Source organism: Nipponia nippon, unplaced genomic scaffold (genome assembly GCF_047370975.1).
Source record: "Nipponia nippon isolate SJK-2023a ecotype South Korea unplaced genomic scaffold, ASM4737097v1 scaffold_4, whole genome shotgun sequence".
In the NCBI taxonomy this organism is placed as follows: domain Eukaryota; kingdom Metazoa; phylum Chordata; class Aves; order Pelecaniformes; family Threskiornithidae; genus Nipponia; species Nipponia nippon.
Window position 1 is genome coordinate 44,835,218 of NW_028262358.1, and position 25,927 is coordinate 44,861,144.

Genomic DNA, 25,927 nt, shown 5'->3' on the forward strand with positions numbered 1-25,927 from the left:
TCAATAGTTATTTTTTCCTAGCATATTGTGTGTGTACGGGTGATGAGGTTATTGCATCCTATCCTTATGTCCCTTGTTTGGTAATGACTGGACAAGGTATTGAGTCACTCTTCATCATCTAGGACTACGACCTTCAATGAGCAAGCACTGAGCATTGCTTATATTCCAAATACCTGTGAGCCAAAAATAGGCCACACCAGAATTGTTTGTTGCTTCTTCCAGGACATAACTACGCCCTGCTTGGTCCCTGATCAGGACATCCCTCTAGTTTTAGAGCCAGCAGGAGATCCAAAGAGCAAGGTAATTTTTACTTTGGCTGCAACATAGGCTGGGAACTTCCAAGTCAGCTGCTCCTTCCCTAGGACAGAAAAGACTACCAGCCCTGGTGTGGCCAGTTCCTTTTCCTTTACTGGCCTTTTCTTCAAATCATAGTTCAAGGCTTTCCCCTTTAAACTTCACCTTTGTGATGTCCCGTTCCAAATCATTCCCTTGCAAGTTTCCCATTTGCACATTTGCAGTCTGCTTGTGTACACATAGCCAGACATGATTAACCCAAATCAGTTCAAATAATCAGTTTTCACCTGGTTTAATGAAAACTTAAAAATGAAACAGATATGCAATACTGAAATAAACTTGTTGAATTTAAGCTACTGTTAAAACGGATGGCATAACAAGATGTGGTTATACCAAACTCAGTTTAACCAGATCTGATTAAATATCATTTGCCATTTATTTCTGGTTTTGGTACTGGTTAAGAACACAAATTGAAAAGAAGACTTTCGAAACCACTTATTTTAGAAATGTACTAAAATAAGTTTGAAGATTTTCTTACTTGACTCTGAACATTTCATCATTTACTTGAATGAAGAATATATTTCACTGCTATTTCAACAAGAATTCCTTGTTGTTTCACAGTTTGACTAGGCAATTAAAATTCCACCGAAGTGGGTAGACTTTTGTGGCTAGGCATAACTTGTAAATATGCTAAGTTTTAAGACAGTACTTCTCTTCAGAGATGCATATCTGAAAATTAAGAATTGAGTAGTTAAAATCTCAAAATTAATATAGTAACTATTATTTGGTATAAATAATTTTAATCTAATGGATTCTGCTTTTCTAACATATTTTCCTTACCGGACTCCCCTTTACGTGTCTTGTGGTCTTACATAAAACTTCACTGATTTCCTTTTGGCTGCCTATCGTACTTGATTGGGTTCATTTTCAAATTCTACCACGCCAATTTAGATTGATACTAGAATGATGTCAAAGTGTGTTTGATGTCTTCTTACTGTAAGTAATCCTCTGTAATCTGTGCACTGTGTTGAGAGTTCCTGTTATGCTCTGCATTGGCATGAGACTCTTTAGAGTATGTTAGAAAGGCAGATTAAAAAAAAATTAATAATACAACAACCCCCAAAAAACTCAAACCTGAGCAGACCTCAAAATGGGAGAGGAAGGGGAAACTGAGAACCTGAAAAAAACCTAGGAGGTAAAAGTGGGGAGGAAAATCTAGGTTATGGAATGGAAACTAGAAAAGGGTTTCTTATAAATTTTTTTTCCTTAGTTCCGGTTTCCTTCAATTCCTTTTTCATTTTCAGTATGCTATCCTTATCTTCCCAGGGAAGTATGTGTTCCCTCCTCTTCTCCATTCAATACTTTATTCTTTTCCTATTCCTTTATCCTGTCCAGAGCACTTCTTTCCATCTTCCAGATCACCCCAGTTTACTTCTCTCCCCTTTCGAAGTTCTTTGCATTATGATACTCTGTGCACAGCCACGACTGCTTTGCCTTTGCATTGTGTTGAAGTTCACTGACCACTTATGCATGACAGTTATTTATAACAGTGTTACACTGATTTTATTTTAAAATGTTGAAGAAGTCACTAAGATCTCTGCAAGCTTGGTAAGGTTCTTAAAAATTATGATCTGACTTCCTGTTTCCTATTTTTGTGCCTCTTAGAGGTTTAAGCTCTTGAAAAATAGTTTAGGGAGAGGATATGGGAACTGCCGTAATTTTGAAAAGACTATTTTTGCTAGTAAAATTTCAAACATTTCTAAGACTTACCTCTTAAGTGACTGCTATTCTTGCTTAAGCAACCTATAATGGCAAGCAGAACTTCCTAAAGAGGTCTACAAAAGCAGGAAATATTCTTGAAAACAGTGACTGTCTTGAGAAATAAATAAAACTTTAAACAGGATGTCGCTTTCTAAGTTTTGTAATTTTGCTCTGTGGAAACGTATAGGCATAGGCATGAACCACTATAGCAAGAAAGAGTAATTGGGCAGTTAGTTATATAACAAAGGCAGAAGTGAATCACCGTGTACCTCATAATTGGAAGGTTTCTTACAAATTTAACTGCGGTGTAAATTCCAACCTGTGAGATAATAATAACCTCTAAACATGAACTTGTGCTTCACTACTACGATCTAATTGTATGGTTGACTAGCTCAGCAAATTAAAGTATACCTGACACACTTAGTTCTGTGATCAGTTCCATGTAATGTACTACTTCTGTAATTTGTACGCAACAGGATGTATATCTTAAATTGCTCAAATAGCCAGTTATTTTGATTTTAGTCTTAAAAACCTGAAAACTTGACTGAGCCACGTCACTTATACCAAATACTATTTTCTATTCTTGTATCTGTTTTAAAGTTTCATCAGAAGTCTTATTTCTTTAATCTGCATTTGAGATTTTGATTGTGTTTAAAATAATATAGATGTACTGAGTGCTTTAAAATTGTAGCTTTGGCCCTTCTTACTACCTTTAGAATACCATCCTTTGTGTCATTTTAGGAGATACAGTGAAACATACTTATGCGTCTTAAGCTTCAGCATGTGCAACTTTGCTTTTTTTGTTGGTAGCTGAAATACTAACTTTTAACTGAGAAAATACAAGCAAATACTCTTTTATTAGAAAGATTATGTTCTGTAAAATCAGCTCGATAGAGAAATTTTTACTTGTTTTGTTATAAAGTTTTCAAATAAATTTATTCTTGTATCCTTTTTAGTTACACATGAACTAAGGTAAAGCTTTAAGCGTCTGTATGCTATTAGTTGGCAATGCAAGGTCTTTAAAATGTAGCACATGCTAGACTACTTTTTTCCATCTGGTAATATATATGGATGTTTTATAAGCAAAGTTATTTAAGAAAAAATGTAAAAATAAATTGAGAGGTACAATATACTTCTGTGAGGAAAGCGAACATCATTTTACTGTGTTGTTTTGTTGGGGGTTTTTTTGGGAGAGAGAGAAGTGGTCCCTTATTGCTGCATATGTTTTGTAGTTTTTATTAAGTTTTAGCCTGTAACAATGCTTTAGAACTTTAAATTATTCCTTAAATATATTTTGAGGATAAAAGCTACCAATTACAAGAATAAGTTTTTAATTAATGGGTGTCTAATAGCTAGTGTTTCTCTATGAGTATTCTGTGTCACCTCTGTTCCTCAAGTATGCAGTTGTTAAAATTTGTGATGAGTATTCATGATAATCTATTTTAATATTATGATCCTTTTTTTTTTTTAAGGACAATGTTTAATAAAAATGCAACATGGAAAAGGAAGGTCATTGAGAAAGACAAGAAATACCCTATTTTTCATATAGAAGCAAATATTACACTGTAAAGAGGGAACTGATGTACAGTTCTCTGGATAGTGAGAAATGTCAAGTGATATAACATTTTTTATTACTAAAGTGATACACTAAAGTAAGAGAAATATATTTTTATCATCGAATAAAACAGAAATGAGCAGAAACTATGCAGAACTAGTGTGGGGATGCAAGAGAACTCACTAGTATTTTTGTGAACTTAGCCCAATTTCCTTTCCCTATCTTTTTGCAGTTCAGACTGATATCCTTTATCTGTAGCTATCCAGGATATGATTAATTAACAGTTATTTCTGAAAAATTAAGCTTCATTTATTTTGGTTTGGGTTTTTTTTTTTGCTAAAATGAAGAAATTGTGATTATTTTTTTTATAACTAATTTTTCAATGCATGTTTCTTGTCTAGCTGCTAAGGAAAAGGCATATAGGAAATGACATAGTTACCATTGTCTTCCAAGAGCCAGGAGCACTTCCTTTTACTCCAAAAAATATTCGTTCCCACTTTCAACATGTATTTGTCATAGTCAAAGTGCATAATCCTTGCACTGAAAATGTGTGCTATAGGTGAGTAGAGCCTTATAACTCTTTAAGTTTGTTATTAAGACTACAATGGAACTGCCTCTTCTAACAGTTTTGTATTTCCTAGAAATATTATGTATACAATTTTAAAATTTCTGCTACATTTTCTGTGAGTTTGAAACCCCAATGTCTCCCTTGCATACATCTAGAGTTACGGGACACAGTTTGTAGACTTAAATGGGTGTATGCAGAACTCTGTGTTGCTGATTTATGGGCGCAAAGTGTTAACAAATTAGTGAAAATAAGACTTGCAGACATAGCAATAGAAATTAATTTAGAATTTGTATTGCACGTTTCCTTTTCCAAAGAAAGTGATTTAAAATAAAGTATTTTAGAAGGCTGTTAAACCTGTATAAATCCCTGAGTATGACAATATGACACTGGGATGAGTCATGGCCTTTAAGCACATGAATGAGAACTTTTGGGGCATATAAAAACATCTCAAATTTCAGATGATCTTAACTCTCACATTTAAGTTACTGCATCATGAATTCTAGCAAGGTAACTGGGGTGGAAGCATAGTTCTGAACTGATTGGGAATTGTCCAAATAATAATAAGGACTTGAAGCATAATGGTGGAGATTTAGCAGGTATAAATGTTATTTATTCATTGTTTAGGATGAAATTAAAGTACCTCATGAGATCGGGTCATATTACTGTCTTTTAGCTGTCGTTTAGAACTTAAGCTATCTTTTAGAACTTCATTTTGTTTCAGTAGCTCTTTTGTGTTTAATAATACATGACATTTCATAAGTTACATTTTTCTTATTACCAAACGATGTCTGTCTGTCATCCCAAATGTGACTGCATTTCAGTCAAACTAGTAGTAGTTGTACATAGTTTGCACAGTATTTTGAAATCCTTTCAGTTGAAATACATTATGTAGATATCAATTGTAGGTATAATTGCATCGATGAGAAAATATTCCTATTTCTTTTACATCTTGCTGTGAACTGTCCATATCAAGAATTGCAGGTATTTTGAAACATAGAGTAGGCAACCTAAACAGGTGCAGAATGCTGCAATTATAGACATATTTGACACCGATATTTTTTCTTTGTCTTCACACTTCATTGTAGCAAAGTCTGAGGATTAAAATCAATTCTATTTCTATTTATGTATTTCTTAGTTATAAGATCGTGCAACTGACAGCTGAAAATGATAGTCAGACTTACATAAAAAAATAATTCTTAAAAACACTTCTCTCATTTATATCTCACAAAGCATTTTTGTATTTATTCCATTAAAGAAAGGAGACAGTGATGCCCTAAGAAGTCATCCTTGATATTTTTTGTTAGTAAGATACATCCATAATGTCTTTTATATATTTAAAAGAAAAAAGCCATTTTAAAACAGACAACCCAATCAGTTTTCTTTGATGTGTCTAAAATGTCTGAAAATTCACATGTCAAAGCTAAACGCAACTGTGTAAATGGGCTGCACAGATCACAGTTCTGCTTATCATCTGATCTTTTTTTTTTTTAGGAATTAACCATTGTATTTTTTTCCTTTCTATTTCCAGTGTTGGTGTTTCACGATCAAAAGATGTACCTCCGTTTGGTCCACCCATTCCCAAAGGAGTAACTTTCCCCAAATCAGCAGTCTTTAGGGACTTCCTTTTAGCCAAAGTTATTAATGCTGAAAATGCGGCACATAAGTCGGAAAAATTTCGAGCCATGGCCACAAGGACACGTCAAGAATACTTGAAAGATCTGGCAGAAAATTTTGTTACCACAGCTACAGTGGATACTTCAGCAAAGTTTAGCTTTATTACTTTAGGGGCGAAAAAAAAGGAAAAAGTGAAACCAAGGAAAGATGCACATCTATTTAGTGTTGGAGCAATTATGTGGAATGTGATTGCACGAGATTTTGGCCAGTCTGCTGACATTGAATGTCTCCTTGGAATCTCCAATGAGTTTATCATGTTGATTGAAAAGGAATCAAAAAATGTTGTGTTTAACTGCTCCTGCAGAGATGTTATTGGATGGACGTCTGGATTAATGAGCATCAAAATATTCTATGAAAGAGGAGAATGTATTCTTCTGTCTGCAGCAGATAATTGTACTGAAGACATCAGAGAAATTGTTCAAAGACTTGAAGTAAGTACAGTTTCTAAACTGGAATTCTAAATTTTTTTATGAAGAGTTACTCGTCTACATCTCCTTTGAGATATAATTAAAAATGTCCTATGTTTATACTTCAGGAATGTTTTCAGTCTTCAGAGAGAATTACAAACAATAGTCTTCACAACAGCATATGAGATAAGGGTTATCAACCTATTTTCAGGGATGAGGAATCTGATACCAATAATCTGATAGATTGGCCCAAGGCCATGGATGGTTTCAGAGTTGAAATCAGGATTGAAAGGCTAAGCTTTTATCTTCTCTTGCTGTATCCTGTTCTCAAATCACACCTTTGAAGGTAGAAAATATACCTTAATTTAAAAATATTCAAAATCTTAATGTGTAAAATAGACTCCCTGGGACTTTTTATAATAACCCATGTGAGTATTAGCAGAAAAAATTGTATAAGTGATTGTGCTGATTTGTTCCTCTATACTGAGCAACTGCAGGCAGTAAAGACAACTAGACCAATTAATGCCAGTTTTTACAGCTGACTGGATAAAGTTTTTCAGATGTTTGATGACCCTGTTAGCACAACTGTCCTGTAACTATTTCAGTCAGTATAAACAAACTGACAGGAGTTCCAAGGTAAAAGTGCTGATGCAACTGCTTCATGTGGTTACATTTCACCCTTTGGTCATAATTTAAGTGATCTAGATGGTCTCAGTTTTGTTTATATTAGAAAACCCGGTACTGAAAAGAAATCATTATGCTTAACATTTTCACGCTGGAACAGCTGGATTGCAGCTGAAGTTTTAGGGCCTCTGTAGTTCTGCAGTCACATTTAGCATTGCTCAATATCATGCTCTAAATAATAACCTTTTTCTTCCAAAGTACAATTAATCTTTCAATAGATGAATGTCTTTAAACTCTTCTTGCCACTGTTATACTATCCTTTTCATTGAGGTCTTCAGTTTCACTTTCCTTAGACAGGTATTTCCCTTCTGAAAAATAGTGTACGTGTAGTTCACTCCTAGTAAGTATTGCTAAATGAATAATATAAATTGCTTAACACAGATGGAAAACAAAATTCGAAGTTCTAGTGAAGACTTGTGCTGTCATCAGTGATGACAATTTCTTTTGCTGTTTTTTACTTCTGTTTTACAAAACATGGAAATATCCCAGTTGCTGGAGATAGATCTTTAAAATTCAGTAATTAAAAACACAAAATGAAATGGTTATCTATATTTACTTGAATACTTCCTCTTTTTTTATAGTCAGATTTTGGGTTAAATGATGACAAATAGGCTTTAAGCCTCAAAAATTTAGCATCAGTTACTGCCAAGTTAACCCAAATATTAGCTTCAACTATCTGTTCCAATGAACTCTGGCCACCTTCTCTCTTTCATGGCCACCTATCCAACTTTTACATTACTTAAAAGAATTAGCTGTCATTACTTGTTTTAAAACTTTTTTCATCCCCGTTTCTTACCTCATATTTTTCTCCTTTTTCCCTGCTTCTTCCTCTCTTTTGAAAGCTGCATATTAATGTTATTCCCTAGTTGGTTTATGATGTTGAATTCTTTCTAAGCAGTCCTTATATACATTTTGGTATAGATGCTCAGAGGTGACCGTTACAACCACTAAAAAGTATTTAAAACTCTGATTCCACACTTCATCCTTTAAAAACCTTTTCAGTAACTCGGAACGCGCCTAAGATCAACAACCACATGTGCTAGCAGATGCTAAAGATGAAAGCTCAAACTGTAACGTAATATCAAACTTCAGTGACTGGATTATTAACCCTTTTCTATCACTAGTAAAAGCATTTCTTAAAACCAGTGAGTAAAATGTTGCAGTTAACTAAATGAGATTGTCAAAGAAATAACTACATTTTATTGCCTGGGTTTAAATCATGCAGATGAATAGGAAACCTATCTGAATATCCAGATAATGCAAAGATGTGAAAAGCTGAGACTGTGATTTTTGGTTTGAACCAAAACAATCAGTTCAGGACTAAAAAAGAGCTGGGATTTGTTAGTCTAGAGTTAGATCTGTATTTGTGGGGGAGAATATCTAGTGATATAAAGTAGAAAGAGCAGCAAAAGCAAACTGTAGATTAACGTGGCGGGCTGTGTTTGAAGGCAGAAAAAGCAGTGGTTCTGAGCTTTAGGTTAATAGAGAATGGCAGAGTGATACAAGATTAAACTAAAACCCTGAATGGATCTTTAGACAAGAATCTGAGTAGACAAAATTTCCTTAGAAGCCTGTATACTAAAAAACGTCTTCACCCTTCTTCATGGGACTTAGAGGATTTTTGCCTTTTAATTTCGTCTGTATTAAGTGCATTCAGAGAAGCTAGCTCTTAGTTCACACACAGCCACACGTTCAGTGAAATGGCCACCAAGTAAGCAGAATGACCCGTTTTGAAGTGGAGCAGCACTGTTTCATGTGGCATTACTATGTAACATGCAGTGTCACCTTTTAGGCGATACACTTGTGGAGGACTTGATCTCCTGGAATCCGTTCCATTGGGAACAGATGAATCTTTGGCAAGAATGTTTATCTTCCTTCTCTTTTAACCTTTGAATATTTAACTAACTTGAAGAAGAGCTTTTGAGTGCTCTGAGTTGGGGAGATCCATATACTTTGGCTGGTGCATTCATTCTGCAGTATTCTATAATCGTGACATAAAGAGGTGTCTGCCCCCCCCAAAGAATATTGTGTAGTTTCATAAGGATAAAATTCCATCCCTCATCTGGGCTCCTGACTCTAATAGCATATTCTTTTCACTACATGACTAAATATTGTATATATTTTAGAAACTTGTGACAAGTGTAGGGAAACTAATAAAGAGCAGAAAATTTCATTTTCACTTATCTAGTTCATAAATTATGAAAGCCTTGTTGAAAACTAGTCATGACTGAAAATGAACCTCAGAGCTGGAAAATAAAAGAGTTAAAGCTTAGTGCTTTCAAGCATGCCATATAGCTCTAATACTATATGCACAGTTATAAACACAACAGAAATTTCTGTTTAAAATGGAAAGCTTCTAAAAGATACCAAAAACTCAGAGCTGAATAATGACAAAGGAAGTAGCTTCTTTTTTTGATAGGAAGCCCCAGAATGTGATTTTGTAGCAAAACGTCCAGAGTACACTTTGGACATCTCAAGAATGACTTTCACATTTTAACTTTGAAGCCTACATCTTCAGAAATAACTGGAAGGTTTATGAAGTCAAAGTGCTACAGTTTAAGTAGCCTAAATTTGCCAGGCAATGATTCTCAGAATATCAGATCCTTGCAAGATCTTGTTCCAATGTTTCACAGCTCAGTGAAGATCAGCCTTTAATGAATGAGAGCTACCTGTATTTCATTACCTTGAGTTTATCGCAGGTTAGACGTATGAGCACAGACGAGCTCCCTCAGATCAGCAAACTTAGAATAACTCATGGTTTTGTGGCACTTTGTTCTCATGTGTGCAAGTTCTATTTTTTCTGCTGAGTGACAGATACCCATATAGAAATATTCTATAAAGGCAATAAGGCTTTAAAACTTACTAAGGTACGAAAACCGTGACTTTCAGTCACTGACCAAGTTGCAGGCGTAAGTTACATAAATATTCCAAAGTTTTTCCAGTCAGCCGTTGGCTTGAGAAGGGAGTAGAAGTTGCGCCTCTCATCCCTGACTCTGTAACAGGCTTGGACAAAAGAAATGTCTAAGCAGGAAGTGTAAAAAGGAAGCTACAAACATGACTTACAGCATAGTATTTGCTATGCGTTAAGATCCTTTGTCGATGATGGAGACCTATTTTCATATTAGTTGCCAGTGAAGGCGACGGTCCCCTCCATTCCCTGCCTGCCACCCCTTTGGAACACTATTTTTAAAAGCACCCTGTTTTTCAGCTGTATCATGTCTCTGATCTGTCTGCATGGCTGCACAAGTGCTAATGCCATACAAGGGACAGCATAGTGGTAACAGGGTCTTAGATCAGTTTAAACCTCCCATGAAACTGCACCTAGTCAACTGCATCTGACTTGGGTACTGAAAGGAGTGGTTTTGTGCCAGCTTTAGCCAGTCACAGTGCCAACATCTCACTAGCCACACGGTCCCACTCCCTCACAATGCAGCCCTGAATGAGGCTGGGTCATGCTTCTGTGGGAAGCACACAATAAACTAGTGAGCTAGGCTGCCCAGATTCTGGCTCAAGTAGTCAATGGAGGGGGAGAATGACTCTTCCAAAATAGCCTCCTGAATTAAGCTCAAGCTATAAAGCAACCTCTGCAAAGACCTGTCCTATACTACTGACTATACAGGACACTAACGTCCTAACTTAAGCACCTTAAATTAGATGCCTTAAGTTGACTAATGTGTGCATCTTTGTAATGTACGCTAAAAGCAACCATAAACAGTGTGAACACCTTTGTGAAACAAGGTGCACTGTGGAACTGCTCTTAATGCAGCGTGACCTTGGGAAGATCCCTTGATCTGTATTGTAACATATGCGTCTTTAAAGGGCAGATATTTGGAGCAAGATATAAGACTTGCTGGAGTGTTATAAAGCACTGTGAGATCTTTGAATGATATGCATTATGAACAAAAATTTTTGATAATGTTGTTTCACAGTGGTTAAACTTTTGTTCTAATTGTACTAATGGAGCTAAAATACATACTGGTTTTGTGATGCTGACAGAAGGGAATGTTAGGGTAACTCACAAACTTACCTTGTAATGTGGACTAGATTTTGGTCTTCTCAGTCTGGTGCAGTATCGCATCATACACACTATTGTATGATTATTTTTTACTGGGCAAAACTGTTGAGGACTTGTTATGTAGTATATAGAAATGAGCCTGCTAAGCAGAGACTGAATTTGAAGGATTTTGGCCACTCTGTATAATGATGACAGAATTACTTTTCATTGAATATGAAGAAAGTAATTTTTTTGTTTCTGAATCTCCCAGTGACATGAAAACTCTTATCCCATTTGAGTGATGTCCACCTCTGGAGATAGTGGTAGTTAGGAATCTGACTACAAGGCAAAATAAATCAAAATTATCTTCATTGCTATGTTCTCGAGGAAGAAAAGCTGCTAGAACTGAAGCATTTCACTCAATTTGCCTCATGTTATATCTCAAGTTTAATACTGTCTAGGACTGAAGAAAAAATGCCTGCACACCTGCAGTCAGTCAGCCAACAAGAATGAAGTAACTGGCAGGACAGCAGTTTGCTTGCTTTGTGTTTTGAAACTCAAGCAGCTGTTAAGTTTTCAATAAAATATAAATGGTATTGTGTTAATGTTGGGCAAGGGGGAAGGAACTTGACACGGGTCAGCAGCTTGCTCTGGGGATGTAAGATTTTTAGCATTGTGAAATGTTTTGTTCATTTTTTTTTATGCAGAAACCTTCATTCAACCACAAATGTTAAAATAATTGTTAGCGTATTAAAGATATTTAATGTCAAGCCATACATGGCTTTATAGTGTTTGAAAACATATCTGTTGGTGTGTCCAAAGAAGTGAGTGTCCTGACAGTAGCGTAACAATCTGATACTTCTTTAGATAGTGACCAGAGGATGTGAAACCACGGAAATGACCCTTCGGAGGAACGGGTTGGGCCAACTTGGATTCCATGTGAACTTTGAAGGAATAGTGGCAGATGTGGAGCCCTTTGGTTTTGCATGGAAGGCAGGCCTACGGCAAGGGAGCCGCCTTGTTGAGATCTGTAAAGTGGCTGTGGCAACTTTAACTCATGAACAAATGATTGACCTTTTACGTACATCGGTGACAGTAAAAGTGGTGATTATTCAACCACACGAGGATGGAGCACCTAGAAGGTAACGAGCAACAGTTCTCAGTGTGACATTTGTATCTGTTTGGGTTTTTTCTCTGCTACTGGTTAAGCAATGGCTCAGGACATGGATATTGTCTCTCATGTTTGGTGGTAATATTATTGAGGCTCTTAAAGCAATCTTTTCCCCAAAACACCTATTGGCTTGTAATAGAAGCTAAAATGGCATCCTGTAAGAAATTTAATGGGAAATTTACTTTTATATGGCTTTGAAAGAGTAAGAAGTAAACTTTAGTGCATCATGACTGAACTGTTATGAAAGCTGATGTGACTTCTTGTGTTCCACAGGACAATCTTATATTTTAATATTAAATTTGAAAATTGGGAGTCCTCTGAAAACTGTACTTTGTCTGTCTTTGACATTTCTCTGACTCCTGACCATTGAAAAAGATTTGGTTTTATTTTTTCTTATGTTGAAATTTTAACAAAAGTAGTGAAATACTGGCTTCTGGACATATATGGTACAACAGCTTAGAGTCCTCCTCACTTTCTACAGATATCTAATTTAGTCATATTAAATAGTGAATTACATCAATGAAATCATCAGTTAAAGCAAAGAAATCTTGCTGCAACATGAAATAAAAGCTCACACACTCAGGACAAGACTGTAATAAACATTATTATAGTGACTGTACCATTGTTTTCGAGGATGAAATGCAATTTTCTTTCCTCAGTGTTCCTTTTTTGGTGACAAAAAGACTTTTGCTCTTCTCTCCATTTTTTAATATTATGAGGTAGAGAAGAAGTAGGGAAAAATTAAAACTTTATGGTAATGTGACTTTATTTCTCACGTACCTTGTCTAGCTACTGTTAATTTGGCTCATTCTAAATGAGAACTGCACCAGAGTAAATTGAATTACTTGTCTTATTGTAGAAGGCCAACTTTAAATCTCTTGTTGATTTTTAATTTAACAGAAAAAACATTAGATGTGTTGCTTTTGGCAAGACAACAAGCCATAAAATTTTACGTAGCATGCAGCACTATGAAGTTGGTGCCAACTGTACACGAATACTGTTTAATAGGTGGCAATTCTCCAAGTAGTCATTGGCCTGATGAATGACACAGAAGTGCCCTCCCCTGCCTCAACCTGCATGTCGATGTGTTGGGTTCCTTTCTGAAGAAAATGCCTGTGAATGTAGAATACCACCGTTTTGCTTAGTTGGATAGAATTTGCAATTAAGCCTCTCTTTGCTTAGCTTTGCTATTCTCACCATCTGCTTCTGGGTATGAATTTTCACTGACTTGTTTGGTATACATTTCCAAGCTGTTTACAGCATATGAGCCTAATGAGCTGATCCTATTATATTGAAGGTAAAAACATGTATTTTATATGCCCTGGTGGAAAAATACATACTGTATGAATTGTTTATATCTTCTTTGATACGTCTTTAGGAATAAAATGTTAAAATCCCAAATCAGTGTGATATATGGCACTCAGTCTATGTGTAGAAGGAGTTTTAACTGAGTGCCACCAAACTGGAAAGAATCTGCAGAAGTTGTCCTCGTTTATAAATTTTTTATATTTTTAAAACTGTGTGACTAATTACTAAGGAAAACTAAATTTTTTTTAAACTATGTTTCTATTCTAAAATATGAAAAACACCAAAGCATTTATGTTAAAGTTCTTTTCAGCCTCATCCCTCTAGTATAAAAATCTTCACTAATGCCTCTTTCTCTCAAATACCAACTTCTCACTGAAACAGAAAGCTCCTAATTGTCCCCGTTATATCCCCAAAATATGATTAGTGACTTTGATTGCCCAGCTTGAAAGGGATCCAATATCCAGAGAGTTTTGAGCTTGCCTTTTCTCAATGTTTGTAATCTAAACAGAGCTGACAGAAAGCAATATAGATACTAGGTGACAAGACAGAATTGCAGTTGATAAACATGACCTATGACATTTTTTGTAAAATATATTAATGAGCAGGGGAATGAGGAGGAGGCAAAAAGGCATAAATTACCAGAGGTCTGGAGAAAGAAGATAGTCTATCAAAACTACTTACTAGTTAAAACTTCTGCAAATCCATCTCCCTGACTCCTACTCAATTGCTTGTCTTAGCCATCTTCAACGTCTTATCTTGCAGAATCATAGAGAATAGTTGAGGTTGGAAGGGACCTCTGAAGATTGTTGAGTCCAACCCCATTGCTCAAAGCAAGGTCACCTAGAGCAGATTGCTCAGGGACATGTTCACTGGGTTTTGAATATCCCCAAGGATGGAGCCTCCACAGCTTCGATTCCAGTGTTCGATCATCCTTACAGTAACAAATGCTTTTACTTAAATGGAATTTCCTGCATTTCAGTTTGTGCACCTTGCCTCCTGTGCTTTCACTGGGTACAACTCTGAATTCAGAGTCTTACTCCGTCATCTTTTCTCCCCATCATCCCATGAGGTATTTATACACATTGATAAGGTCCCTCTGAGCCTTCTCTTTCCCAGGTTGAACAGTCCCAGTGCTCTCAGCCTCTCCTTGTGTTCAGATGCTCTGATCCCTTAATCATTTTTGTAGCCTTTTGCTGGACTTCCTCCAGTATGTTCATATCTCTTTTGTACTCTAGTATCAGGTTTACCTAGAAATTTAGAGGCAGTAGTTTTGGATGTAAAACAGGAGTATCTGGGGAACTAGAATCCATTTCACCTTCATTTGACAAGAAATGTCACTGTCCTTGGAGAATCCATGCGTGGCTATATAGGATAGAATAGAGTCTCTGAGTGATTTCCAACACGCATCTGTAAGCAACAGTTAAGGCAGGTGTGCCAGTTCATCAGGAGAGAACTCTTTTACTGTCAAGTAGCACTAATAATTATCAAATAACACTCAAAACAAACACACAGATATTTCCTTTAAAGTTGGGGTCCATTAATCCTTGACCCACATGCTGCACATGTCTAGAAGAATGATGGTTCAAAACCAGGAGAAAGAGTCACATGTATGCTCCGATAATTATTGCTGTAGTTCACAGCTGCTTTTAGAGATTTTCTTCTAAGAAATGATACTTCAGTCTATCTGACATATGTAGAACAGTAGATTTGGAGGCTGAAATAAGTACCTTGAAAGTTTGACTCATCCTACAGAGCATATGATCTTCTGACAGTTAGGGTTTTTTTCCTCTATATTTCAGCCTTATTTCTTAGGATAGATATTGGGAGTTTAAAAAAAATTTTACTTTAAATGCCATAATCTGGGGTTTCAAGTTCAGCCACTAAGTTTTTATCCACAGTGCATAGATATAAAAATACATTCGTCTTTGTTTCTACAAGAATCAGTTGCATTAAAAATCTACATACATTTGCAAGAATATAAATATAATTTTAGCAAAAAAAATAATTCATAGTTTCATGAAAAATCCCCATGTATCATTTTATTAATGCCTGTTTTTCATTTACTGAGATAATCAGCTGATTTCCACTGCTTGAAAGAGTAGTTTCTGCTTAGCTCTGTCTGCTGGGTTTTAGGAATATGAAGCAATGAGGACTTTCTCTTTAGGTTGCTTATCAGCACTGATTCCTTGCTGGGATCAAATTCTGAAGTGAGTTTACACAGATTGGATGTGAGTGCCATGGTTTGTCTTGGGAATTATACCCTTCAAATGAAAATGAGTTTCAAGTGTGCAAGGGTGTTTCCAAAGCAGTCCCAGTCCCTTGGAAAAATATCAGCTGAAGTGGAGGTCCTTAATCAAGTTCTTGATTTTTTTTTTCTCTGTTCACTTACCCACAAATCATCCTCAGTTCGTCAGCCCTTTATATTTTAAAAGAAAACCAACAAAGTGTAAGTGTTCATACACTGAGAATATTAGCAATGAACTATTAACAATGAAATTTTTTTTTCTGCAAACTGTCTTGTATTAATTTATTTCTGCATGAAAATAAATTATTTGGAATGTTGAAGGTGCTTACAAAGGAATGTTACAGAGTGATTAGGAAATTACAGAGGAAAATTCTGCCCAATAAATGTGTTCCATTATTTAATGTAGAACCTTCTGCCTATAGTCTTGATAGCAGTATATGCAAAAGCAATCATGGAATAAGGCCTTTCATTTACTATCCTGTAAATTAATGAACTTGAGACAAAGCTCCTGCTGTTTTCAGTTTGCTCCAGCAATTAAATAATCATGCACAAATTGAGAAATCATAATTATTTGCATGGCACCAGGCTGATATTTAGATAGAAAGAAGAAATTGCTATTTGAAACATAAATTCTTTAAATTACAAAGCAGTATTAGAGCAAACATGCTGGTCAGTGTATTCAGATCTGAATAAGTATCCTTGTGTCATATTTGTTTCTATGCTATGTCTCTCCCTTCAGAATTGTTGATTTGTTCTTCTGTTGTCAATATTACCTAGTACTGCAGTGCAGTGCTGGAATTATACACATTTTAACAGGAGAATAATGATGTTCATTCTAATTTGCTTTCACTGGTGGTGTCACAGTAATGCTCAAGGACGCTATATCTTTAATCAGTCAAATCCAATCAAGGAATTCAAGTACTTCTAAATCCCTTTTAAACTGTAGATTCTTCTAGAATCTTGCTCACTACACTGAAACTTATATGTCTCTCTTAGTTCAGCTACCATTATACATATAAAAAGAAACTGCTTAAGAAACAATTTCTAGAAAGTTTAGAAAATGAACAAAACTTTAAACAAATTAATTTCCAGGGATGGGCGAGAAACAGAAGCTCACGTACAACCACTGTAAGAGATGTAGCAGCGGTAGTTCCCACCTGTTGGTCTGAACAAGTAATAGACTCTTTTCCCGCTGTTGTAGGTAATTTTGAAAATGGAAATATTTTAGTAACTATGACTGAAACTGCCTGTGGGCCATTATTAAGTACTACTGCATTTCTGTTGAGGTTGTTTTATTCTCTTGAACTTTGCAAACTCTTTCTTACAAATAAAATAGGTGTAATGACTTTCTGTATTTTCCAGTCTTCATGCTTGTTTCTCTTAAATGGTTGTGACCTTATTAGACAATTGTGTTTCTAGGGCTTTTTTTAAGTAACAGATAACCAGCAGAGTATAGAATGTTTGGAAAAATGTTTTTAGAAAGTGGAAGGGTTTACTGTGTGGAGGAGTTCAAATCTTCTCCCAAGGGTGTTTGCCATAAGCTGGTGGGATAGTTCATAAGATTATTTAATTTGTTTTTTTTTTTTTTAATTAAGCCTTCTCAGCCAGAAAGAAGTCAGATCTAGAATTCCTGGCAGGATACTGACAGACTAACAACACTTGAGGCAGGTTAAAGCAGAAAAACCTGAAACTGAACTTTTGGTTATAAAAGTAGAATTTGGATGTTGCCACCCCTGCTACTAACGTAAGAAGGCTGCAAATACCTGAAAACTCTAGATTATGATGGTTATTAGAGGTAACTGAAAGAACGAGCACTAAGAAAATATCATGATATTAGTTGGAAGCCATATCACTTGCAAAAGTTAATCCTCTGTACCCAACGAGAAATAAATGCTTAACTTTCTTCACCGTCAGAATTACTGTACTTCTTACAACATTATTAGATTCAGGGAATGAGACACATGCAGTGTGACTTAGCCTGATGGAGACTCTTGGCAAAAACAAACTCTGTCAGAACTCTGATTAGTACCAGAGATTTTAGCCTAGGCTGTTACATTTTAAGTGCAAGTCCTAATAGAAGGTCAATGTCACAGTAAGACCTTTTGGCTCTCCCCCTCACTGTGAAGTCTCTGCCAATCCTTCTGCCTTTGGAAGGGTGGCAGCACCAGCAAACAACAGAGCTTAGGCATAAGGTATAGGCTCCCCTCTTCCCCATCTTTAATATGTCACGTGCCATGTGCTTTGTCTCGTCTCTAAATAACAAAAACATCATGGTTTTCTTCTGCATAAAAGAAAAATACTTTTTTATTGTTTAAAAAAATAAAAAATTGTTTTCTGTCACTTTTTATAAATTCTTTTGAGCTTTATTCTTCCCAATATAGTTTTCAAATAAAAGGATGTGTAAACTTGGCCTTTGCCAGTATATACAATTTGCATTTTAATATCTTTCCTTAAATTCATTATACTTAAGAGAGTAATGCTAAATATGCAGCGTTACTATAATCCTTGGGAAGATGAAACTTTATTGTACAAGCATCTTTTTCTATTTTGATTTGCATCAAAACAAAGGAGAACCTAGGCAATGTATGTAATATATGGTCTCCACCCAGAAACAGTCTAACAAAAGAACTGTAAACTAAAAAGGTACAAAGTTGAAAACAATTCTCTGATGCTTATCTTATTTCTCAGTCAAGTAAAAAGTCTTTTGAGTTTTTCTTACATTTAGTTAGGAATGAACTCATAGCAGGAGTTAATTGCCAAAGTTTATTATGTGTACGGTTGTTACAGTCAAGGAGAAAAACACAAAAATGCCAGGCAAAACTCTGATTGTCTCTATGGAGAGACATAAATAGGAATTCCAGACTCTTTCCCCCGCCCCCTATTGTTCAACATGATTGAAAAAAAACACATGTTTTTTGGCATTTTGAAGCTTAATATATTGCCCACTCAATTCTGGGTCAGCAAAGAAGTTTTTCATTGTAAATAACTTGGGGTATATATACCTACTATTATATAAAACATTTTTTAGGATCCATTTTTGTTATGCCTGGGTTGGAATGAGCAACATCTCTGCAGAAATTGCAGGTGATTTGGTCTTTACCTTGTTGAAAACCTTTTGGGTTCATGGAATCATAGGATAATTCAGATTGGAAAGGACTGCAGGGGATTATCTGGTTCAACCTCCTGCTAAAAACAGAGCCAGCTGTGAGGTCAAGCCAGGTTATTCAGGGCTTTATCCAGTCAAGGATTCAAAACCTTCAGGGATGGAGCCTGCGTAACCACTTTCTGGGAAACATACTTGACTTGGTATTCTTTGATGAGGATCATTTGTGTTTTCCTGTATCTCCTCATGTGTGGTCTTATTCCTAATCTTCTCTCCAGTATCTTAAAGACTACTTCAAAATCAGGATTCATTCTGAACGCAGTTCTTTCAGAGCTCAAACACTTAGATCTCCATTTGGTACTGTTCCCTCTACTTCATTTGTCCTCTGTGTTACTTGTCATTTCCGTTTCTTAAGTTGGGGCGTAATATAACTTTTACTTCCCAGCTGTTGGTTTTCCAGCTCTTCTTCATCTTACGATCTTATGGTATGTTTTGAAGGCTTTCTCTTTAATGTCACAAAAATCTTTCCCATTTATCTATTTTTCCCAGTGATTTTTCCTTCTTGCCAATAGCTTCTCAAGCCTTTATTCCCCATAATTGTTGTATTTTGATCTAGCTCTTTTCCTGTTCTCTGGGATGTGGAAATGTGACTTGCTCTGCTCTTGTCCTAGTTTCGATCAGCAGAGACTGCAGGGGTTGTTACTGCCTTACCGATCATACAAGTAAGCCAAACACCTTGGTTGGTTTTGGGTTTTTTCCCCTCTCGTTTCCTGACTAGCTCCTTTCATCCAGAGTCCTGGCTGTATTTCTCTTGTCTTTTTCGTACAACAGTGCAGGCATAGAGGCTCTTAGGAGGCCTCTAAATTGTTTGTCAGCTCACCAACACAAAGATTCTGTTTAAAACTGAATAGTAACAAAGGTCAGGACAATGAACGTATCTTCATAAAGGAGGGATTGTCAGCTTCAGCTCTGCAGCTCTGTGAAGGGACTGCCAGAGAGTTACCACACGCCTTAAACCAGGAATGATAAAGTGGGCAGCAGCCTTATCTGAGGTTGCTGTAAGCAATCGCATACGTCTATTGTCCTATGAAATTATTTTAAAGTAAAACTGATTTATTGTTTTTCAAATGACATCGCTTTCTTTTTGGATGCAGTGTGACTACTGTTAATAGGTTTCTGAGATGTCAGAACTTGGAATTTTTATCTTGACTTTTTGACCAAAGTTCTCTTAGACCATTTGAATCTTATCAAATGTCTTGGACTTGCACTGTAGTCGATACAGGGAGTCAGTGGAGTTGAGGGGTTACCTCCAGGAGGAGGCACTTGAAAGGGTCAGAGAAGGGGAAATGTATGGATGTCTTATTTAACTACATGGTGCATCTAAGCAAAACTAAGCTACTAAATTCTGCTTTTTAGTTAAGTCCCTACAATTATGTGAAACTAATCTGTGTTTTCTTATGTGGATTTAATAGATTGCATAATGGGTCCTCAGTCTTACTGTGACTCCTTGTGGGAACTGCTGTAGTGTAGGAACAAACATGCACTGTAAAAGAAGTGATCACTTCCAAATGCAAAGTTTGAGTTAGAAGAATGCAATTACTTATTGTACTGCTAGATATAGATAAAGACTCCTTGTTGAGCAAGACTTGAATTGAAATGGTGATAATACGGGATAATTTATTGGTGTAATACAACTGGTGAACACCAACGATTACTTCTCTATCCCTACGCCCCCCTTAGTGATTCAGATCTGTGATACATTGAACTAAAGTTAAATTGTAATCAGTTATTCTAGTTTTGTTATTACCCTAACAAATCATTCATGACGGATGAAATCTGTAGATAGTTGGGGTCCAAATACCAAAGTCATACCAAGTAGTTAATAGTGGTAGGATATAACTGAAAAGAGGGCTTTTGTGTAGTTATCAAGGTGGCAAACTGCTGATAATAGTCTATGAAAGCTTCTAACTTTTCTGTGGAGAAAAACATTTACCTTTTTTAACTAGCAGCCTTGCCTAATGTAGGCCCTGCACAGAGCCTTTTACAGAACCTTTATATGGAATCTTAAATTAATATTGAAAGGTTTGGTTAACATAGTTTGAAAAATTTAATGGACTGCACGATAATTGTTTCAGAACATAATGCTCCTTGCAGTAACATTTGAATATTGCAGATTTTTATAGTGGGCTCTTAAATTTTAATATGCAGTCATGACCTGCTAGCTGTATCATAGAGTCATGCTTTGGGTAATTGCAGAGTAAGTTTTATTAACCAATTTTTTTATAGGATAATATGGCTCTTGAACCAAAGATATTAGTAGGAGTCTGTGCTTTGTGTTGAAAGATTGATTTAATTAATACCAAGCTACAGTGAAGGACAGGCAGTGCTATCATTTCTGATGTGTGGTTAAGACTTGGTCACACTTTCTTCATAAATAACGTGAGTCTGTTTTTCAAAATGTTGTATCGAATATAATAGGGAAAGATGTTTGATATCCTATACTTGTTTAACATAAATTTAAGTCTTTTTAAGACCATAGAATATAGATTTGTCTTTACATATTCTCTAAAGTGAATTTTAAAAAAAATTAAAACTTAAAATTAAGAAGGGAATTAAAAGCTATCATTCAATACCAGTGCCAATGCATATTCTTTATCCAGTGGAAAAAGTAACAATATTATGAATAGAAGTTAGATAATGGTCCAATTAAATATTTAATAGGAAATTGCATTTAATTTGGTGGGATTTTTTTTTTTCATGCAAGATAACTTGCAGTTTGATCCATGGCAGGGAGATGGGACCCTTAATGGATTGTAGGCATGAATTAATTGATTCTCTTTGTTTCTGATATTGGAGGTAGCTACAATTATGACTTCACATATCTCAGTATACTGCAGTATCTCTTCTTTAGGCAGTGCTTGTGAAGCAGTGAAGCATAATTTTTCATATAAATGTTGAACTGATTGGTTTGGCACTTTAACATTAAAATTAAAAAGTCTATGTGACAAAAGAAGCTATGTAAAGTAGTTCCATTTTAACCATGGAAATTGGGGGGGGGGGGGGGGGCAGTTACAGCAGCCATGTTGGGGCTCCATTTTGAATTTAAAAGTAACGTTGTTAGATTTTTATAGTGATTTGAAATAGGGTTGTTTTGTAAGCCTTTTTTTTTTCAGGAACAGTGCCCTGAATCATTTTTTCATTTATCAGAGGAATACATTTTAGTGATGTGAACAAACACAAAATTTTACAAAATTTTAAATTCTTATTCTTTGCAGGAAAGCTGCTTGTTTGCTATTTTTGTATCATGCTGTAGTTATTCAGTTAGCAAGCTGAGTCAAACTAAATAGTAGTAACAATCCCTTTTGCCTTCAAAACCCATGGCTATTTTTACAGCACTTGAAGTGCTTTATGGGGGGTATCTAATAAGGGATGCAATGACAATTACATGCTATAACTTTCCCAATTACCAAGACAAACTGTGAAATCAATATCCTAATAATTAAAGTTGGGGAGGGGATGGTTTGTTTCTAACACTTAAGGTCTATCAGAATGAAGAAGGGAGTGAAACAAGACTAAGAAATCAGCAGAAGGATGATTGAAATTGTAGCCTATATAATTATTCAACTTCCTAGTCAAATAATGACAAACTGTGCGTATATAGCCACATGAAAAATTATGCAGTGCACTAATATTAACCTTGCTGTGTCATCTGGGCTTTCTTTGTTCTGTTTGTTTTGTATATAAAGCTTTATGAAAGTCTTTAATTGAATAATCAATCTTACGCTATTTTTTCCTTTAAAAACTTTCTATGTTCACATAACATAGAGCTGCTCTGGAAATGAATCAAGATTACACTGCTAGAGGCTATTGTCTCTTGCACCTTGGTGTCATTTCTTGCAGGCAATGAATGAGGCAGGGAACTTTATGAAGAGAAGAATGGTCTTGGGATATAAGGAGTTGAATATTGTACTGGAGAAATATCTACATATGCTTCTGCAGAAGAAATGTCTGTGCGATTCTATGCAATTCGCTTAACTCAACCTTTCCGCAGCATTCATCATTCTAGGAGCCCAACACGTGTTTTGTGGTTTTCAGAAGTGTGAAAAAATTTTAAAAAATAGCTAAATGAACTGAAGCAGTTTGAAGTGGTGGTCAGAATAAATGTGGCATTTTGGGGGCAGGGGGAAAGCTATAGATGTATCAAATTGACCTTCTGGAATTAACTGATAATTTTATAACATTGGTTTCTCTGTAGCTCCATTCCTTGTCTGTGGGAGGAGACTATTAGGGTCTTCCTACCTCCGTAGGGAAGCTACAACCAGAAAATCATTCTTGTGAAATTCCCTGTTGCTGTGAGATAAGAGGAGCCGGAAAGAAATGAGTTTTATACTCAGTGAAAGTATGCAGCCATCAAATAATTTCTTATCACAAATCAGTGCAGAAAAATGCAACTGAATATCTCGCCCATACGAAAACATAATGGTAGTTACATATTGAGTAGTATCTCTTCAAAGAATGCTGTCTTTTATATGCATGGAATGAGGTAGAGAGTTCTGTGCTAAAAGCAAACGAGAAAGTATATGATTTTACTCCACTGACAGAAAGAGGACAGATTAAAGTTACGTGTGCAACAAAAATAATTCTGAAATTTCTTACCTTCTGAGTTCTTAAGCTTGCAATTTTAGTGTTCTTTTGATGTACAGTTTTAGCATGATCCTTTAGATTAAAAAAAAACAACACACAAACAAAAACAAAAAACCCACACAATATAAGAAATTCTAGCATGTCTAACTATGCTTTGTCAGCAGAGTTTACTCATGTCAAATTTTACTGGTGAGTTTAATACTGATATTTCTGATCACAGAAGAACCTTGAAAAACCAGGAATTCTGAGTTCTTTTTTTGGAGCATTCTAGTGACCCCTCTTCAGCTCATCTTCATCACGATGTCTTCTACCCTACGTTGGCTACTAATCTCCACTCTCAATGCTTTACCCTCTATATTTTATAGTTCTTTATTTACCTTTTTTCATATGTTCGAGTGCCAGCAGGGTCTGAGATTTAATGCTACAGGAGAAACTGCCTGTTAGTACCACGAAATTCAGCAGCCTGGAGCATTTGGCAGGATCAGACTGGGCGTATACAGAGTATCTACTATGTAACTGCTACAGTTGCACGTGCATCTTCTCTTCAACAACCTTGAATAACATAGTTAGCATTTTTATAATATCTATTTTTTTTTTTTTAATCTGCTTACCAGAACACTGACAATGAAAATGTTCTTTTGGTGTTTGGTTCAGAAACTTTGGGGCACAGCAATTTAATGTATGAGGATCTATACAATTTATTTTAACTGCACATTTGTGCTAAGCCATTTGTGCCAAAGTATTTTCTGGATTAAGACTGTTAACACTTTACACACACTCTATTACACTTTCTCTAGGTGATTTTAATTTAGTTGGAAATGGTGAATGTTGAGTTTTCAACAAAAGCAAAGCTTGATCAAGACTCAGCTCAAGGTATAGAGCAGAATTGTAAGCTAGACAGAGAGGCAAATTTTCACTATTTCTTCCTTAAACTTTATGCATTGCATTAGAATTTTTTAGGGTATTTTTTTATAGACATTAATTTAGTATACACTGCCTATCAGACAAATAATGGAGACGGTATGTGAGAATATAAAATACCCGCAATGATAATCAGTGCTGGCTTAAAGTGGGTGTTAAGCTTCTATTAACTGATTTCTGAAACAGGAACCCTTAATTCAAGTCCAGCCTGAGTCCACAGCAAATATCCCACTGGCAGACTGATCTTTTGGGAAACACTGTCACTACTTTTACCTGAGTTTACACTTGCTGGGAATGCTGTTAGTATTTAACCACACTGTAAGGTTCAAGCAGAGGTTGTAAGCCAGACTTGTTTCTGATTCATCTCTTCCTTCCGCCTCCCCATTTCTCTTCCAGGCATAGAGACCCCCAGGAAGAGAGAGAATAGAAAGTACACTTTGAAAACAAACAGAACAATATTTAGATGCCACTTAATCATTTGCATCCCAGTGTATATGCTCTGTCATTCTGTGGGGACAAGGCAGGATTCTAAAGGAAAGTTGTCAATACCACTAAGAAATGTTCAGTTTGCTGCAAAGCAGCAAACATGTTTTGTAATTTTGGATATGTAAATTTTTACATTAAGAAATTATTTGTATTTAAGAAATTATTTGTATTTATGGAATTTAAACAAACTAAAGCTGTTATAGAATTTTATGTTTGCTGACTTCTAAATGCTTTGCTTCTACTAATTTTTATTATGTAAAATTCAAGCTGCAGATTAATTTATAAAAGCCTAATATTTTCTCCTTTTTGAAGGGTAAGGAAGAGAGTTCAAGAACCTTTGAGCACATGAGGGCAAATCCTTTAGATTGAAAAGTTTCCTACCTGGGTGGCATGATAGTTCTGAAGCATTGGAGGGGCTGTACAATGCTATATGAACACTTCAGGCACCTGGAAGAAAAATATGCATATACTTCTAACTGTAGAATGCAAGATTTCTTTTTCTGTTCCCTCCAGTGAGACTGATCAGCGCTTTTATTTGTCCTGCAGGGGTTGTTCAGAACTTTGTCGTATACCCATGGTGGAATACAAACTTGACAGTGAAGGCACCCCATGTGAGTATAAAACCCCTTTCAGAAGGAATACCACTTGGCATCGGGTGCCGACTCCCGCTGGGCAGCCTCTCTCTCGTGCCTCTCCAATCCTAGGAACATCTGACAGACTGCAGTGCCAGCAGCTTCTCCAGCAGGCTCAGACAGCCATTCCTCGCAGCACTTCCTTTGATAGAAAACTGCCAGATGGTGCAAGGTAATATACTCCCCGTTTAATGCCTGTCATTTTCCTAATGTGCCTTACTTTAGATATCTCTGCTTTCTAGAACTTTGGTATACTTATTTTTTAAACTTTATTTTGTTGAGTTTTGACAGTAATTTTAATTCTGAGGTTGTATTAAAGAGCATTCACTGAGCCCAGTTCCCTCTACTTGAAACAAGTGACTTTTGTTGTTTGTGATGAAAGTGGACCGTACTACTGCTCCTACTGCTAACCTTTCCCTTTAGTCCCAGATCAATAAAGTGGGAAACTGCCTTGTGACTTTTTGATCTGAACAACATCCT

At 35.9% G+C, this 25,927-nt stretch overlaps 1 protein-coding gene across 3 annotated transcripts in view; it reads left to right on the top strand.

Moving 5' to 3' along the window:
• SIPA1L2 (signal induced proliferation associated 1 like 2) overlaps positions 1-25,927 on the top strand; it is a 246,090-nt gene that overhangs the window by 182,470 nt on the left and 37,693 nt on the right. For 2 of the 3 annotated variants that reach the window (XM_087776142.1, XM_087776143.1), the window contains exons 9-12: positions 4,012-4,169; positions 5,707-6,283; positions 11,805-12,079; positions 25,362-25,619. In XM_087776142.1, the coding sequence (XP_087632268.1) occupies positions 4,012-4,169; positions 5,707-6,283; positions 11,805-12,079; positions 25,362-25,619 (1,268 nt within the window). Of the gene's footprint in view, positions 1-222; positions 301-4,011; positions 4,170-5,706; positions 6,284-11,804; positions 12,080-25,361; positions 25,620-25,927 lie in introns of all 3 variants that reach the window. The other variant, XM_087776144.1, reaches the window with a different exon arrangement.